This window comes from Zingiber officinale, chromosome 6B, assembly GCF_018446385.1.
Source record: "Zingiber officinale cultivar Zhangliang chromosome 6B, Zo_v1.1, whole genome shotgun sequence".
Classification (NCBI taxonomy): domain Eukaryota; kingdom Viridiplantae; phylum Streptophyta; class Magnoliopsida; order Zingiberales; family Zingiberaceae; genus Zingiber; species Zingiber officinale.
The window spans coordinates 134,704,728-134,718,984 of record NC_055996.1 but is presented as its reverse complement, the minus strand read 5'-3'; the positions used below and the strand labels follow the sequence as shown (position 1 = coordinate 134,718,984).

General features: G+C 35.7%; 3 protein-coding genes across 4 annotated transcripts; 1 reads left to right on the top strand and 2 right to left on the bottom strand.

The window, feature by feature from the left end:
* Positions 1-1,123: 1,123 nt before the first annotated feature.
* Positions 1,124-4,221, bottom strand: LOC121989677. Its single transcript, XM_042543857.1, has 2 exons — positions 3,877-4,221; positions 1,124-1,482 (listed from the first exon to the last, which is right to left on the bottom strand). The coding sequence occupies exons 1-2, from the start codon at positions 3,987-3,989 to the stop codon at positions 1,278-1,280; spliced, it is 318 nt and encodes a 105-aa protein (XP_042399791.1). The 5' UTR covers positions 3,990-4,221; the 3' UTR covers positions 1,124-1,277.
* Positions 4,222-4,381: 160 nt separating this feature from the next.
* On the bottom strand, positions 4,382-10,019 carry LOC121989676 (dr1-associated corepressor homolog). Its single transcript, XM_042543856.1, has 6 exons — positions 9,746-10,019; positions 8,494-8,566; positions 6,585-6,678; positions 5,232-5,348; positions 5,061-5,127; positions 4,382-4,979 (listed from the first exon to the last, which is right to left on the bottom strand). The coding sequence occupies exons 1-6, from the start codon at positions 9,776-9,778 to the stop codon at positions 4,608-4,610; spliced, it is 756 nt and encodes a 251-aa protein (XP_042399790.1). The 5' UTR covers positions 9,779-10,019; the 3' UTR covers positions 4,382-4,607.
* A 548-nt stretch (positions 10,020-10,567) lies between these two features.
* On the top strand, positions 10,568-13,541 carry LOC121990698 (ribonuclease P protein subunit p25-like protein). Of its 2 annotated transcripts, XM_042544788.1 has the most exons (9): positions 10,568-10,668; positions 11,062-11,184; positions 11,776-11,856; positions 12,007-12,095; positions 12,319-12,393; positions 12,745-12,806; positions 12,889-12,927; positions 13,014-13,211; positions 13,280-13,541. In XM_042544788.1, exons 2-9 carry the CDS (start codon positions 11,062-11,064, stop codon positions 13,357-13,359), a joined length of 747 nt encoding a protein of 248 aa, XP_042400722.1. In that variant the 5' UTR covers positions 10,568-10,668; the 3' UTR covers positions 13,360-13,541. The 2 variants fall into 2 exon arrangements, with proteins under 2 accessions (XP_042400722.1, XP_042400721.1); XM_042544787.1 differs by lacking the exon at positions 10,568-10,668 and having other exon boundaries at positions 10,681-11,184.
* The last annotated feature ends 716 nt before the right edge of the window (positions 13,542-14,257 follow it).

Below are 14,257 nucleotides of genomic sequence, written 5' to 3'. Positions count from 1 at the left end.
TTCGTATAAAATTAAATAATGTTAATCACAAAAATACTTTAATGGGAAAGTATTAAAAAATATTAATAATTTGTTTTCAATAATTTAAGGCTTTATTAATGTTAAAATACATTTAATTTCTTTTTATTTTATCATCAAAATCCATTTGCTTAAAAAAATTAAAACAAATAAATGTTATAAATGATATATTATATATATATATATATAGTACATACTTGCCAAAAAGGTAGATTCGTTAAACTCTTGGAATTTCATTACATATTCATATAATTAGTAATTATTCTCCATTATTTTAGTTGAAATTATATTTTTAATCAAATTAGTCAATAATTTAAACTACATTGGAGTTATCTAAATGAGGAGAAAATTACAAGTTTAACATTAATACGATAAAAAAATGTATTTTAGATTGTACAATGATTTAAATGCAAATTTAAAACTAAATAAGTACTACATTGCCTTTGTGCAGGTTGATGTAAAGTTTCCAATAAATTTTATTATCAATTTTTAAGGAGTATAAATATATCTCATTGGATGTCTAATTTCTTTTATGCAAAAAGTTGCTGTAATAAGATAATGCTTCCGATGATTCATCTCCTTTGGAGAGTATGAGACTAAAGGAGAGTATGGAATTATCCTGAAAGGGTTAAGATGATAACTTCATCTTTTGCTCTAATATATAATATAAAGGCTGAGAGCGATGATAAATGAAGGATGAATTTTTCAAATAATAATGGTTCGAATCCTATGCGGTACAAATAAATATCTTGTGATACTCGAATAACTCATGATATTGGAAAGTCTTCGTGACTCATTTATACTTTCTGAATTTATTTGATGATCAAGTGAAAAATTTTCATAAAACCAAATTGAAAAAAAAAATACTTGAACAACTTCTTATGTTAATGGAATGGCTAATTATTGTTTAGGTAAGGGCCAATTATTCCGATGAAAAAAGGTGAGAACAAAAAACCAAATTGTATACTACTGTTCCAATGAGAAAGAGCCAATCATCGACTCAGAAACAAGGCCAAAAATATAGCAACATCTCGTGAGTAATAACAGGAATAATCCCAGATCATAATGACTGACATTTTGTTGAGTAGAATTTTGCAATAAAATATACCAGAAGTCAAACTGTATATGCATACGATTATAATTTCTTTTTTTTCAGCCAAAGGTGTTGGCTAAACTATTGATGGAAGCAAGCTACAGAACTATTTGTAAAATCATTTGATCAAGAATCAGATAGGCATCGGAATGCCAGAGTTACAATTTTACATTGATAATGGTAGAAGCATTTTTCTCTTCATCTTCCTGTTTCTTCTTACTTGCTTTGTTACTTTGATGCACAAAAACATAAGAAAAGTGAGAGAGATTAAGACCAAAGCAGCCTTCATGTACCGGAAAAACAAAGCAACCCCCGAGAAAATTAGGCAAGCCAACATAGACAGCTCCCATACCACAAGTATTGCGTCCACCCTGTAGAAATATTACCCAGAGGTAAGCATGTAAAATGACTAAATTGCTTCTGCAGAATAAATAGCATGACTGAATAATCACTAAGTAAACAGGGTTATAGCGTCAAAGAAGTAGGAGGAAATCACATGGCTTTGATTAAGATACCATACATTTTTGCTAAAACTAAAAATATAGTTGCTACATCTGAGGATAAAGATGAAGGTAAATGAAGGAACTATAATATTTAAATCGCCTAATAGTTTCCTTGATGTAAAAAGTATTAGGTGGGTCAAATCAACTCTAATTCTTGAAGTTGAGACCACTCTTGCATCGCATCACTTACTGATATCATTACAATCAAATATTATCATTAATAACCACAATAAAGAAGATGTAGTAATACAACTGCTCTACACAGATTAACACCAGCATGCCTAGAATGTGAAAATCCCTTTTAAAAGATATGCAGCAGAATGTTTGCCTCCAATAATATAACTGTATGGACGATTGAGAACAAACTCCTCTAACACAACAAGAGATGATAAATGCTAAATGCACTAGAGAGGGAAAAAAAACAGGGGCAATAGACTTTGGTTCAACCTAAGCTTTCAAATCTATTTGATATGAAAAGAAAAGGAGAAAATTCCAAGTTAAACTATGCTACAATGTGTACAACAAAGCTAGCAATTCTCCTACATATATATTTTTCTTAGGATTAGAGAAATAGAGACAAAAACTCACCTCACTAGCTAGTTCTCTAGATAGCAACAGCTCTCCTGGGCACAGGAATCTCTATCTACAAACTTTTTGTCCTCTTAATAGTTGTAGCATGTCTCTCAAGGAATCATCATGACTTCAGCAAGAAAACTGAGCTAAAAACTGTAAAAAAATGGTTGAAATCCCTTAGCATAACAATAGAGGATCCTTACAAGTGGGTAGCAGTTGGAACGTGCTGCAACCGAACAGCACTAATACACAAGTAGAGGTCCTGCTATATTTTGGTGCAAGCCAATCCTATGGGGGAGTGTGCTGTTTGATGACCATAAATTTGATAAGGTGGAGGAGACATGTCAGTCCATGACGATCTCTTATGTACATATGGTAATTATTATTCTTTGTTTGTAGACATTTGCATACATTTGCTTGCTGTTATCCTTTGGATGAAAAAGGATTAACTAGCCACTCACACATCCATTCGAGAAGCCCTTGGCTCGTGATATCATTCGAGTCGTTTCACTAATGGCACGAACGTCTATAAGAACAAAATGTTCAATTACAATAATAAAGCAGCAAACATTTATTTGACACACAATAAATTTTTCTTTTCAGTTTGCACTTGCCATCTTGCTTCACACCTAAATTTCACAGTCATGGCTCATTAAAATTTACAAATAGTATCAACCTAGTGTACATCTGATCCTTTGGGACGGGTATGAAGCTACAGGCCACATTACCCTTTGTTCACTGCTATTCTTGTCAGTAATGAGAGAATTGATAATAGTGGAACTCATGGCCCTTAAGAATCCACTCTTTCATCACCTACCAACTAAAGAATTTGAAACGTGTTGTATCACGGCAAGGAATACCACAGTCTCTCAGCATTACTTTTTTCTATATTAGTCTAAACATAGAGGAAAAAGATTGCAATTAGTAGGGGTGTCCACTAGATGGTTCCAACAAAAAAAAAAAACAAAACGAATTAGTTGGACTAAACTAACAATAATAAGTCAAATTGAGTCACTTCTTTATGCATAATCAGACTAAACAAAGAAGCTTGACTCAGTTAGGATCATTGACAAATTGGAGAAAGTTGAAGGTCAATCACTTGAACTTTAAATTTTCAACCTGTTGTCTCAGTCATTTCAAGAGAATTTTGATATGCTACTTTCTGAAGCCTGGACAACAACCATAAGTAATGTAGCTATGTAAGATTCCTTTCTCGTACAAACTAAACCGTTCTTATAATCTGGTACAGCATTACTACCACATGATTGGTCTTTTCAATTTGGTTTGGCATTTTACACTCTTGTTGCAAAACTAGATCTCACTATTGTAATTTGCATATTTAATGGATCTCGAGAATTCCATTCATGTTCCATATACACTTTGAGAAGAGTAATGTTTCCTAAGCATGTTACCAAAATGATTTCAATAAAGTATGGCACACAAAAGAAACAAGTAACATTACTAATTCGCATAATAGAATGGCTAGATCATCTAATTCCCACTCCGATCCTAAAATTTAAACATAAATCGAAAGAACTATTTAGACCAGATCCAGCAACTCGATTCGCAATGCTAACAAGACATATCGGATGGATCTTTTTATTTCTCGTCCAGCAGCTATTTTCCACAAGCGTACAAGAACATCATGAAACAACTATGAACAAAAATGGGGCACGATCAAATTATTACCAGGAGGAAGTGTTGGTGGCGGTGGAGGAGAAGAACGATAAGGTGGCCCACTCGTGCTTGGATCTCATCTGGTACTCCCTGAGCTGCTCCGCCAGATTCGATCGCGTTATCATCTTCCCGGATCCAACCAAAGCGAACCTAAGAGGCTACCGCGTCGATTCCCACCAATCAAGCATCCGCGAATTCGATCAAAAAATCGGCAACCAAATACGTCTCCTTCAGCGGAAAGCCTCCGGCGTGGATCAGACCAACGCTGAGCCCTGGGGTTTCTTGACGCCCGAGTAGCTCCCAAACTCGACGAATGGAATGATCCACAAGGGTTTGCACCCCATCGCGTGTGCTGACTCGTAGATGTTATATTATTCGTCAGTGTTATACTGTATTTTTGTTACTAAAAAACGCTCCGGATAAAAGAAAATACACCGCTTTTTTTAGTAACACACTTACTTTTGTATATTAAAGCATTTTTTTATTTCTAAAATATTCTAATATTATGATAACACTCTTATCCAAAGAGTTACAATGTGACAATTTTTATTAAAGAAACTTTAATATTCATCATTTATGTTCGTTCTAACATTGTACTCTAATATCTATCACAAAATGTTCTAATATTACGTAGTTTTAGCTAAAGCTCCTAAACACTAACCCTGCTTTAGGGATGAGATAAATTTACAGGCGAAATAGCTTAGTTAGTAACTAGACAGGTTAAAAAATTACAATCAGCTTCACTAATCTTCGTTGTCATAATCCTCATCCTCGTCTATCCGCACGGTTAATTGTACAAGTCTGGGTGGTTCTATGCCGATGTTGGCCACTCCGTCAGGCGGATGCCAAGCAGTTTGCTGATCTTGCTTAATCTCGACTGCGGTTGAAGTTGCAGGTCCCGCAATGATTGAAGCCGAGGAAGCAGAAGCAATCTCAGACTGTACAGGCTGTCCAATCGGGGCCTCATCCTGATCCCCTAACATTATGTCGTCGTCGTCATCTTCACATTTCACATACCGTTCCTCTCTATGCTTGGTTGGTGGCCGGCCTCGTCCTCTGCCTCTTCCTCTACCTCTGCCACGACCTCTAGGACTAACACTAGCATCCATCATAGCCTGTCATAAAATAGGGCCGTGCATCAGGAAAATGGGCAAGGCGGTTAACTTGGCACAGGAAACAAACTTCTAGCGAGGTACCATTTTAGGGGACCTCAATTGAAGGTCCTCATTGCTATCGATGTCATCCCCAGGTGGCAGTGTCTTCCTGAGAATTTTGATAAAACAATCAGGACCTTGTTGATGACTGCTAATCGTAACATTTTTGTTTCGATATGTATTAATATCTACAATAAATAGATTAAGCATTACCTTCTGTGACCGATTCCCTTGTCATCTTCAGAAGTTTCCATGCCACCAAGGTTGGGTACCTTGTTGACAACACCAGTTAAAAAATCATAAGCACTATGAATCTTCACACATTGTTTTCTGTAACAAACACAATACGACAATGAGTTAAGTTAGTCTTCCGATTGTAGAAAGTCACAAAAATTTGAACCACTTTTCGAACATTATATAGAAAGTAAAACTTTACCAAAGTTCTACTCTAGGTTTGAGAACGGCTGTTCGATTTGTATTAAGCAATCCAACCCAAAAGCAGTATTCCTCTTGGACAGTTGAACTCCCCAAGTATCTCAGTTTTTCCTTAATAATTTCAGTCTCGATCTTTCTATCAACCTCTTAATTCTTCTCAAATTGAAACAGGCAGGGCCTATTCATCCTCAATTCAAGCTTTCAATAAAATAAATATTCATTTGAAACCTAACCTTAATCTCAGTTCAAGTAGTCGTAAATAGATTTAAGGCTATACTCACAATTTTTAAACACGTTCAGATATAATGATTTTGCAAGTTGGAACGGGTTACAACAAATTATAGATCTGATTGGATCCACAGTATGGCTCAATATATCTTCATACAATATATTTCCATATCTTTGGTTCAAAATATTGGACCTTACCCTTTTGTGATAATATAGCATGATTTTTTTGAAAGTACTAAATCTTGAATATGCTATTTGGTGAAAGGTTTTTTTGTATTTATAACTTTTACTCCGTGATATGAACATAATGTCCCCTTCAACCATGCCCCTGAGGTTTCACTCTTGCCTTTGTTTTCAGGGAGAAAAGGCCTTATGGGATAGGGATGGAATTAGTCTAAATTGAAATGAGCATATTCATACAAGTCCAGCTCAGCCCAAAGATTACAGTGGGCTGATACTTCAAATTTGAAGAAATGGTATAAAACAATAATGCACACAACACAACCAACTAAAACAAGAAGAACACATTCATTTGATATTGCCCACAGGGCACGTGACATTAGAAGACATGGATGACAAACATTGTTGTAGTCAGTAACAGTATAGACAAGCTGAAACAAAAATATTGAAAATTAATTATTGAATGATAAATAGGCATATATGTGTATATTTAAGATCATTGTATTTAAAATAAGCACATATGAGAAAGCATTCTTGTCTGCCAAGACAGTGCATTATCCGCTAGATCTACTTTTGTAAAAATAATCACCTGCTTTAGAAACTAAGCATACAACTAGCAATGAAATATTTACTTATAGGTTAATGAAATGATCACAAGTTACTAAACTTCAAACCAGGCCGCTGCTAATTCATTAAATAAAGTGTAAAAGTAAGTTATCTTACAGGTGTGAAGAATTCAATGTCTTGGCTCCCCTTTGGAGAGTAATTTCATATGTCCTGTCACAAAGATCTTGCAAGAACAACTCCAAAGCCTTTGCTGTAAAAAGTCAACAAACAATACATTAACCACTGCTGTTTTATCTTTAAAATTTTTGCATATAAAACTATCATTATTTTTTACTCAAAACTGTATTAGAAAAGGAAAAAAAATCAGAATTTAATGTGAACAATCTCGCTAAGTTCTATGGTTCTGTGATGGTTAATCTGTTTTCTTACACTGCAAAAGATAAATTATGTATATTATAACAATTAAAAAAAATAGGTAATCAAAGTGGAAGTGTAGATGCATTGCAAGGGATAGATACAAATGCCAGCATTTTTCCTTTAAGAAAAATAACCATCGATAACTGAATAATTTACATGAATTCACCCCATGTAAAAGTCTCCCATGATGTTGCCTCTCATGGGAGCCATATGGAGTATCTTGAAAAGGTTCCATTAATATATTTTATTCAAACATATATAGGTCAAGTTACTTCAAAAATAAATAAATAAATCTTTAGGATTGAGAAGGCATTGTCCTGTCCTCCCTCCAAAAAATGCATGGTTTGCGCTCTAATGTATCCTCATCAGGTAGAGCATATTTCCAAAGATTTCATTGACATGTAAAGCCTTTAATTTTTGAAGTGGAAGTGTAGATGCATTGCAAGGAATAGATACATGTATCAGCTTTTTATCTTCTTTTTTTTTTTCTTTTAGAAAAATAACATCGATTACCAGAGAATTTATATGAATTCACCGCATGTAAAAGTCTCCTATGACCTTGCTTCTCACGGAGGCCATATAGATTAATTTGAAAAGGTTTCATTAATATACTTTATTCAAACACACAAAGGTCAAGTTACTTATACCAAAAAAAAAAAAAATCTTTAGGATTAAGAGGACATTGTCCTTTCCTCCCTCCTACATTTGCATGGTTTGGACTCCAATGTTTATCATCACCTTGTCAGGTAGAGCATATTTCCAAAGATTTCATTGACTTGCAAGGCCTTTCATTTTTGAAGACCAAATATCAATGCATTCAGTGACAAAAAAAAAGCAGTCAGGTATCCACTATGGCAAACATGACTAAGAAATAATTTTTAATAGATTTTATCATGCAGTTCATTTTGGAGCTTGATCAAAGTTCAGGAGTTAAAAGGCACCAGTCAAAGATAAGGCACTGACAGAAAATTCATTACGAGCAACCAAGTACACGAAGCTCCTACTAGTGCGTGGTCTCGGGGACCATATTGGATTTATTGTACACAACCTTATATTACATTTTGCAAAAGACTATTTTCACGACTCGAACCCGTGACCTCAAGGTCGCATGACAACAATGCTACCATTGCACGAAGGCTCCCCTTCTGACAGAAAATTCATTGAACTTCAAAACTCCATGCAAGTTGTTATAACCAATGCGGATAGTGTCTTCCTGTCAAGTTTGTGTTATAAACCAACTGTGAACAATTACATGATTTACTTCTCACATAATGTTAATCAATTGATGAGACTCTAATTCTTCAGTGAATGGCAAATGATAGGCAAAGGGATTTTGAAGGAGAATATACTAATGCCAAACAAATGCATTAGGGTTATAAACTACACCAATTGGTTTTCTCAAAATCTTTATCAGTCAATTTGCCTTAAATAAACAAGATATTTGATGGAGGGAATGATGACACTGACAAGAACTTGAAAATTAAAATAGTTCATCACACAAGCGAGAGTCGTTCAAAAGAGCAGTTAGTAACAAACAATCAGGTCAAGTTAACACCTATTAGGAAGTCTGAAAGCATGCTAACAAGATAAAATGCTAACAATAATAAAGAAATGACACGATGAAATTCAGAAATGCACAGATACATACATACAAGAAGAGGCACAGCCAACGCAATCTTGCCAACATCTTCATCTGCCTGCATTATCTTTTTTATTCTCGACTGTAAAAACAAAAATATGCGATAACCATGAGTTTCAACTCATTGTAATATAACCTCGTAACTATTGCATTTAGTGTTAAACTCTTGTAAACATCTAAGAAGTGTGGTAGCTGTACAAGAATAAATACAAACTGATAACAAAGAGAATACCTTCCAAGATAGTTTCATTTGATTTGTTTAGGAAAATAAAATCAAAATCTACGATTTCTTTTCCCCAAAGAATTAGTGACGAACAAAAAAATATATGCTATGATCTTGTGACACCACAAGAAATGATACTAAACTATAAATGATCAGCGTGCTTATCCAGTGAGGGATCTTTGCTATGTTTGTAGTTTGACATGTATATAAGGTAAACAAAGAAAGAAAACCATATATAAATAGCAAGGTCAAGAACCCAAGAGTATCTCAAATACATGGGAACTGGTTTATCAAAGACATGTCAGTGGCCATTGGACAAATAATGGTATGAACCGTTATCATCAACTCACAAAACAACATAAATATTTCATGAATGAAGAATGGGCTCATTAAAGTCGTATGAAAAGTAGTCCTGAGTTTTAACTGTGTAATTGTCCTACTATGAAAGTCATGGATGTAAAATTAAAAATATAAATAATAGAAGTGCTTGACCTACCATAGATTTCCTCTATCTGAGTACTTTTTTTTTTTACTATTACAATTTGTATAGATTGTTGCAAGACCTGCTCTCCATAGAGGACCACGTCAACCCCTTTGTGTTCGTTCTCAACCAGGCTGATAAGGGATAGATCCTTGAAAGTGGATCTCTCCTCGCCAGTCCAGTTCGTAGCGTTAGACAAATACTTTGACATGCAACGCCACAACGACTAATTCACGAGCATCTGAACCAATCCAATGTTATATTTCCGCTCTCCCAGCCTCACCACCGAAAAACTAGATCCCTTATTGCAATTAACCAAGATCAAAGAAACAAAAAATTTACTTATTCCAGAAAAAAAAAGTCAATAGAGCTCAGATTTAAAACTGCAAACTTTTATTAGGGCTTTCGGAATCAGGCCGCCACGAGGCATCCCTAGATCTCGTAGACGAACGGACTCCTCAAGAACATCGGATCACAGATCCGAGTTGGGATACTAAATACAAAAAGGAAATCATTCGAGATTTTATATATTCAAAAATGAAAAAGGAAGAAATTACCGCCGGGAATCGGGTGCCTAGCTTCTTCCTCATCTTCTAGCTCTACTTCTCATCCACCAACAACAACTCCTTCAGAAAATTGCCAAATCAATCCAGATTCGCCAGGAGTTCGGGGAACATAACATGGATAAGGATTTGAAACTATGAGATCGAGAGGAAAGGCGGGGAGAAAGAGCAATCCGGTTGCAGCCGCCTCTGACGGCGATTGATCACTCTAACGACTGATTGCCCCTCGTTTCCTCCCCCCTTCTTTCCAGTTTTCCTATCGGATTGGAACACAACGGGGGACGGGATCCGTTATCGAACCGTTTCCCATCGTCGTTTCACACTTTGAGTTAAGAATTTTTTTTATTATTACCCTTAAACTTAGTTTTATTTTGTTAAATGCCCTACATAATTTCAAGTTATCGTTAAATGCCCTGCATAATTTCAAAGGAATTGAAGACTCAATTGCATGGGGTAAATATAATTTATTATTATTTATTTAAAATAATATAATATTTTAAAATTGGTGTTGTGCAAGTAAACATAATATTAATCCTATAAAAACTAGAAAATGATAAGGAAAAACATCATTAATAGAATATATTTTCTACCACAACAATTACTTTTAACAAATTAAATTTAAAAGAAAATAGCATTTTGGGAAGGACACTCATAAAGCCCAACTCCATCGGCACTAATCACCGCCGTACATCTTCAGTATCCTACGGCAGATATTTCTTTGGACTTGATGGTAATTAAGTAATCGATCGGGGGTCATTAGTCGATTCGGCGACGGCCCAAAGCCCGAACGAGAACCGGTCGCGCGCTTCCCATACGGATTTTTCTATGGCAAGGAGCGCTCTGTGGTGATAACTCTCCCCGGGGTCGAAAATAGGTATACGAGCCGTAGAGGGCAACGAGCGGCAGTGAAGACCGAGGTAGGCAATGGAGAAGATGGCTGTCCTCCTCTTTCGTTGTTTCTGGTTGTGTTTCTTCCTTGATTTCGACTGGAGCTGCAATTGTGATGGTCAAAAGTTGTGTTTTTTTTTAAAAAAAAATAATCATTATGGGGGTTTCGAAATGGAAGGAAAAAGTGGAGAAACAATCCGGAATCGTTCTCCGTTTTCTTGATTCAATCGTAGTTTCTCTTTGAATGGAAGAATTTGGTGTATAGTTCGCTATTTTGACGCTATTTTTTGCAAGAAGCATTTTTTAAAATGTGCCGATCTTTGTCCATTGTGCTGAGCATTTTCAAGTACCAAGGATATTATCATTGGTGGTGTCCAAATTGTGTGTGTGTTTTTTTTCCTGTTTCATGCGTGGATGAGAAGATGGATCGGTACCAAAAGGTAGAGAAACCGAGGGAAGAGGCCCCGATTAATGAAAACGAGATCCGTATCACGGCTCAAGGGAGGATGCGCAACTATATCTCGTACGCCACCAGCTTGCTTCAGGTATACGTCATTTGAACTTTAAAATTGGTTTGAACCTTTTAGGTTGGTATTTCGTTCTTTCTCCACTATATCGTTCTTCATAGTAGTAATACTTAACATTTTGTTTTTTGAAAATTTTGACTGTGGTAAATTTTAGTGAAGGAATTGTTGGGATTAATCACCCATGTGCTGCATACCTCATTCATGAGAGTTCTAAATGTTTATGAATGAATACCAAGCATTTTAATATTTGTTTACTTGCATGTTTTACTCTGGAATGATCATGGAGTTCTTTTGTGAGTAATCCTATTTTTATGTTTGAATACTAATAACAATCTTCTTTTCTTTAATTTCCACAACATTTACCTATTGTCCTTTTGCATCCACATCAAGAAACACATCAGACCCAAATCACATGCTTAATTCCCTATGTTTGAAATACTTAATGCTTCCACTTTTTCCCCTGATATATCCAGGCAAAAACATTGCTGATTGGGTTGAATTAACATTTTTTACCAACTAATGTTCTATTTCTCTACCAAATTAGTATTACTTGTTTAGCTCTTTTGTTTTTTTTTTCTTATACTCATCTCACTTCTTTCATTTTTGAAGGAAAACGGTTCAAATAAGATTGTATTAAAGGCAATGGGAAGAGCTATTAACAAGACTGTTTTGATTGTGGAACTGATTAAGGTACATCATAAGCTCTAAAAGATAAGTAAGTTTTCCTGACAAGTGCATTAGATTTTTCAATTATAATGATGATGGGAGTCCTTAAATTTCCTAGATAAACTAGACACAAGTAACATAACTAATTAAATTTTAACTATAATGATGATGCAGAGACGTATAGTTGGCCTTCATCAAAATACTGTAATTGGATCTACTGACATAACTGATACATGGGAACCATTAGAGGAAGGCTTACTGCCGTAAGAACTTGGCTTTTTATTTTTTGTTCTTTTTTGAAGTAACAGATTGGATGATTGGAAGAACATTTAGTGAGCTTGGAAGTTGCAAAATCATGCTTATGTTTGAACATTAAAAATATCTCTTAGCTATTAACCATATTATTTGTAGGCTTCAGACTAATGCTTTATCATGTCAAAGTTTTAACATAAAACATATCATAGTTATTGACAATATCATTTGCAGGCTTGAGACTACAAGGCATGTCTCAGTAATCAACATAACTTTATCCAAGCAGGAGCTGGACAAATCAGCTGTTGGGTAATTGACTACCTTCTCATAATCTTACAAATTGATTTTGAATTGATTTTTTTTTGTTGTTTTTGTTTTGTATGGTTGATTTATATATTGATAAAGCACATTTAAGGCAATGAATTTCTCAGTTTTGACTGGCCTCTCAAGGAAGAGTTAAGAATTACTTAAAACTTTGCTTTGTATTTTCTTCATGATCCAAAATTGAAAGGTTCATACATATCTTTTTAAGGGATGAGATGTGTTCATACATTTAAGGGATGAGATGTGTTCATACATATCTTTTTAAAGAATTTTTCTATCCCCTGAAGTTTAGGTTCCTTAAACATAGTGTTGACGTGGAATAATTTCTTTTTGAAGGTATCAACCCCCTTTGCCTAGAGATCAGGTGAAACCCTTTGTTGAATTTGACTACGAAGGAGGTAAACATGTGAAAGATGATCTTAACTCTATGCATTTAGGTAGTTATGCAATTTGTTTCTGATTTTATTTCTACGGTTACAGAAGGATCTCCTGTTGGTCGAGGCAGAGGGCGGGCTCGAGGTATTTTATAGATTACTCTTTTTAGCCATCATCTCTTGGGTGAATGCTAAGATGCAGCTACTCAGCATATGATTGTGTAAATTCAGGAAATGGCCAAACAGAATACGATGATGGAAGTTGGGATGATAGAGTTCATGGATACAATAGAGTTGGCTATGGCCGAGGCAGAGGCCGACGGTACCCTGGGCGAGGCAGGGGTGGATATGGTGGCCAGCCTGATTATCCACCGGAAACCAGCGGCTACGCCTACAACGATGAAGTTCCCATAAACAATCAGGGAAGAGGTAAGTTTGTCAATGTGAAGTTGGAAGTTGAAAGGAGCTTCAGTAATGGCACATGTGTTTCATTTCAGGCCGTGGTCGCGGACAAGGTCCAACTCGAGGAAGGGGTCATAACTTGAAACGGAATGGACCGATCAATGTCGGTGCTTAACGGGTTGATCTCACATGCTATATTTCTGCATTACAACTGGATCGATAGCGGCTGAGCATTGGAAGATTGTTCTGATGCAATGAACTTGACGATTCCAGAGTTTTAGTTAGATGCTAGGATTTTGACCATTGGAGAGCAGTACATTCTTTCATTCGTTGAAGAAATTTTTTGTTTTATTTGAAGTGCTTAACCATGTGATTAGTAAGATTTAAGTAGAACAAAAAGAGATTTAATTGGATCTAAACATGTTGGGTAATATGATCTTGCATAGAGTTTGCGATGGCAACAACAGAATCAAATAAACAAAGAAATTAAAAAAATATAAGCAAAGATAATTCAAATTAAGAAAAAAATATAAGAACAAATAGAATGTAATTAAGGCTGATAATTCAAATTTGTTCCGGAGATCATAGCGATTAGAATGGCTATTTGATTAGCCAGAAGTTGTTGCACCACACGCCTCCCTAATCTCTGAAATCTTCTCGCTGTAAATTCTCTCGCTCTCTTCTCCATGACTGAAATCATTCTTTCTACGGATGGCTTCCTGTTCTTCAAAAGTGAAATCATTCTTGATGCAAACAACCGGCGCATCTCTCCCGGTTCTTTCCGTCGTCTGACCATGTCGAAGACGCTTTTAGAGATCAAATCGACCAAAGCTACGTCCAGGCAGTTTTCACTTGCAACCTCCTGTTCGATCGATCCGTGACACAAAACCAAAACAAAAAAGGCGTCTTTAATTAATAACAGAATAACCATGAAAAGGGGAAAAAAGAAAGGAACGCTTTCTTCTTCGGCACTTACATGGAGGAGATCCCGGAGGCAGGATCGGTCGGATGGGTCGAATCCGTCGAATTTGACGAACTCTTTGTCCCAGGCGCTGAGCGAAGGGACCGAGAAG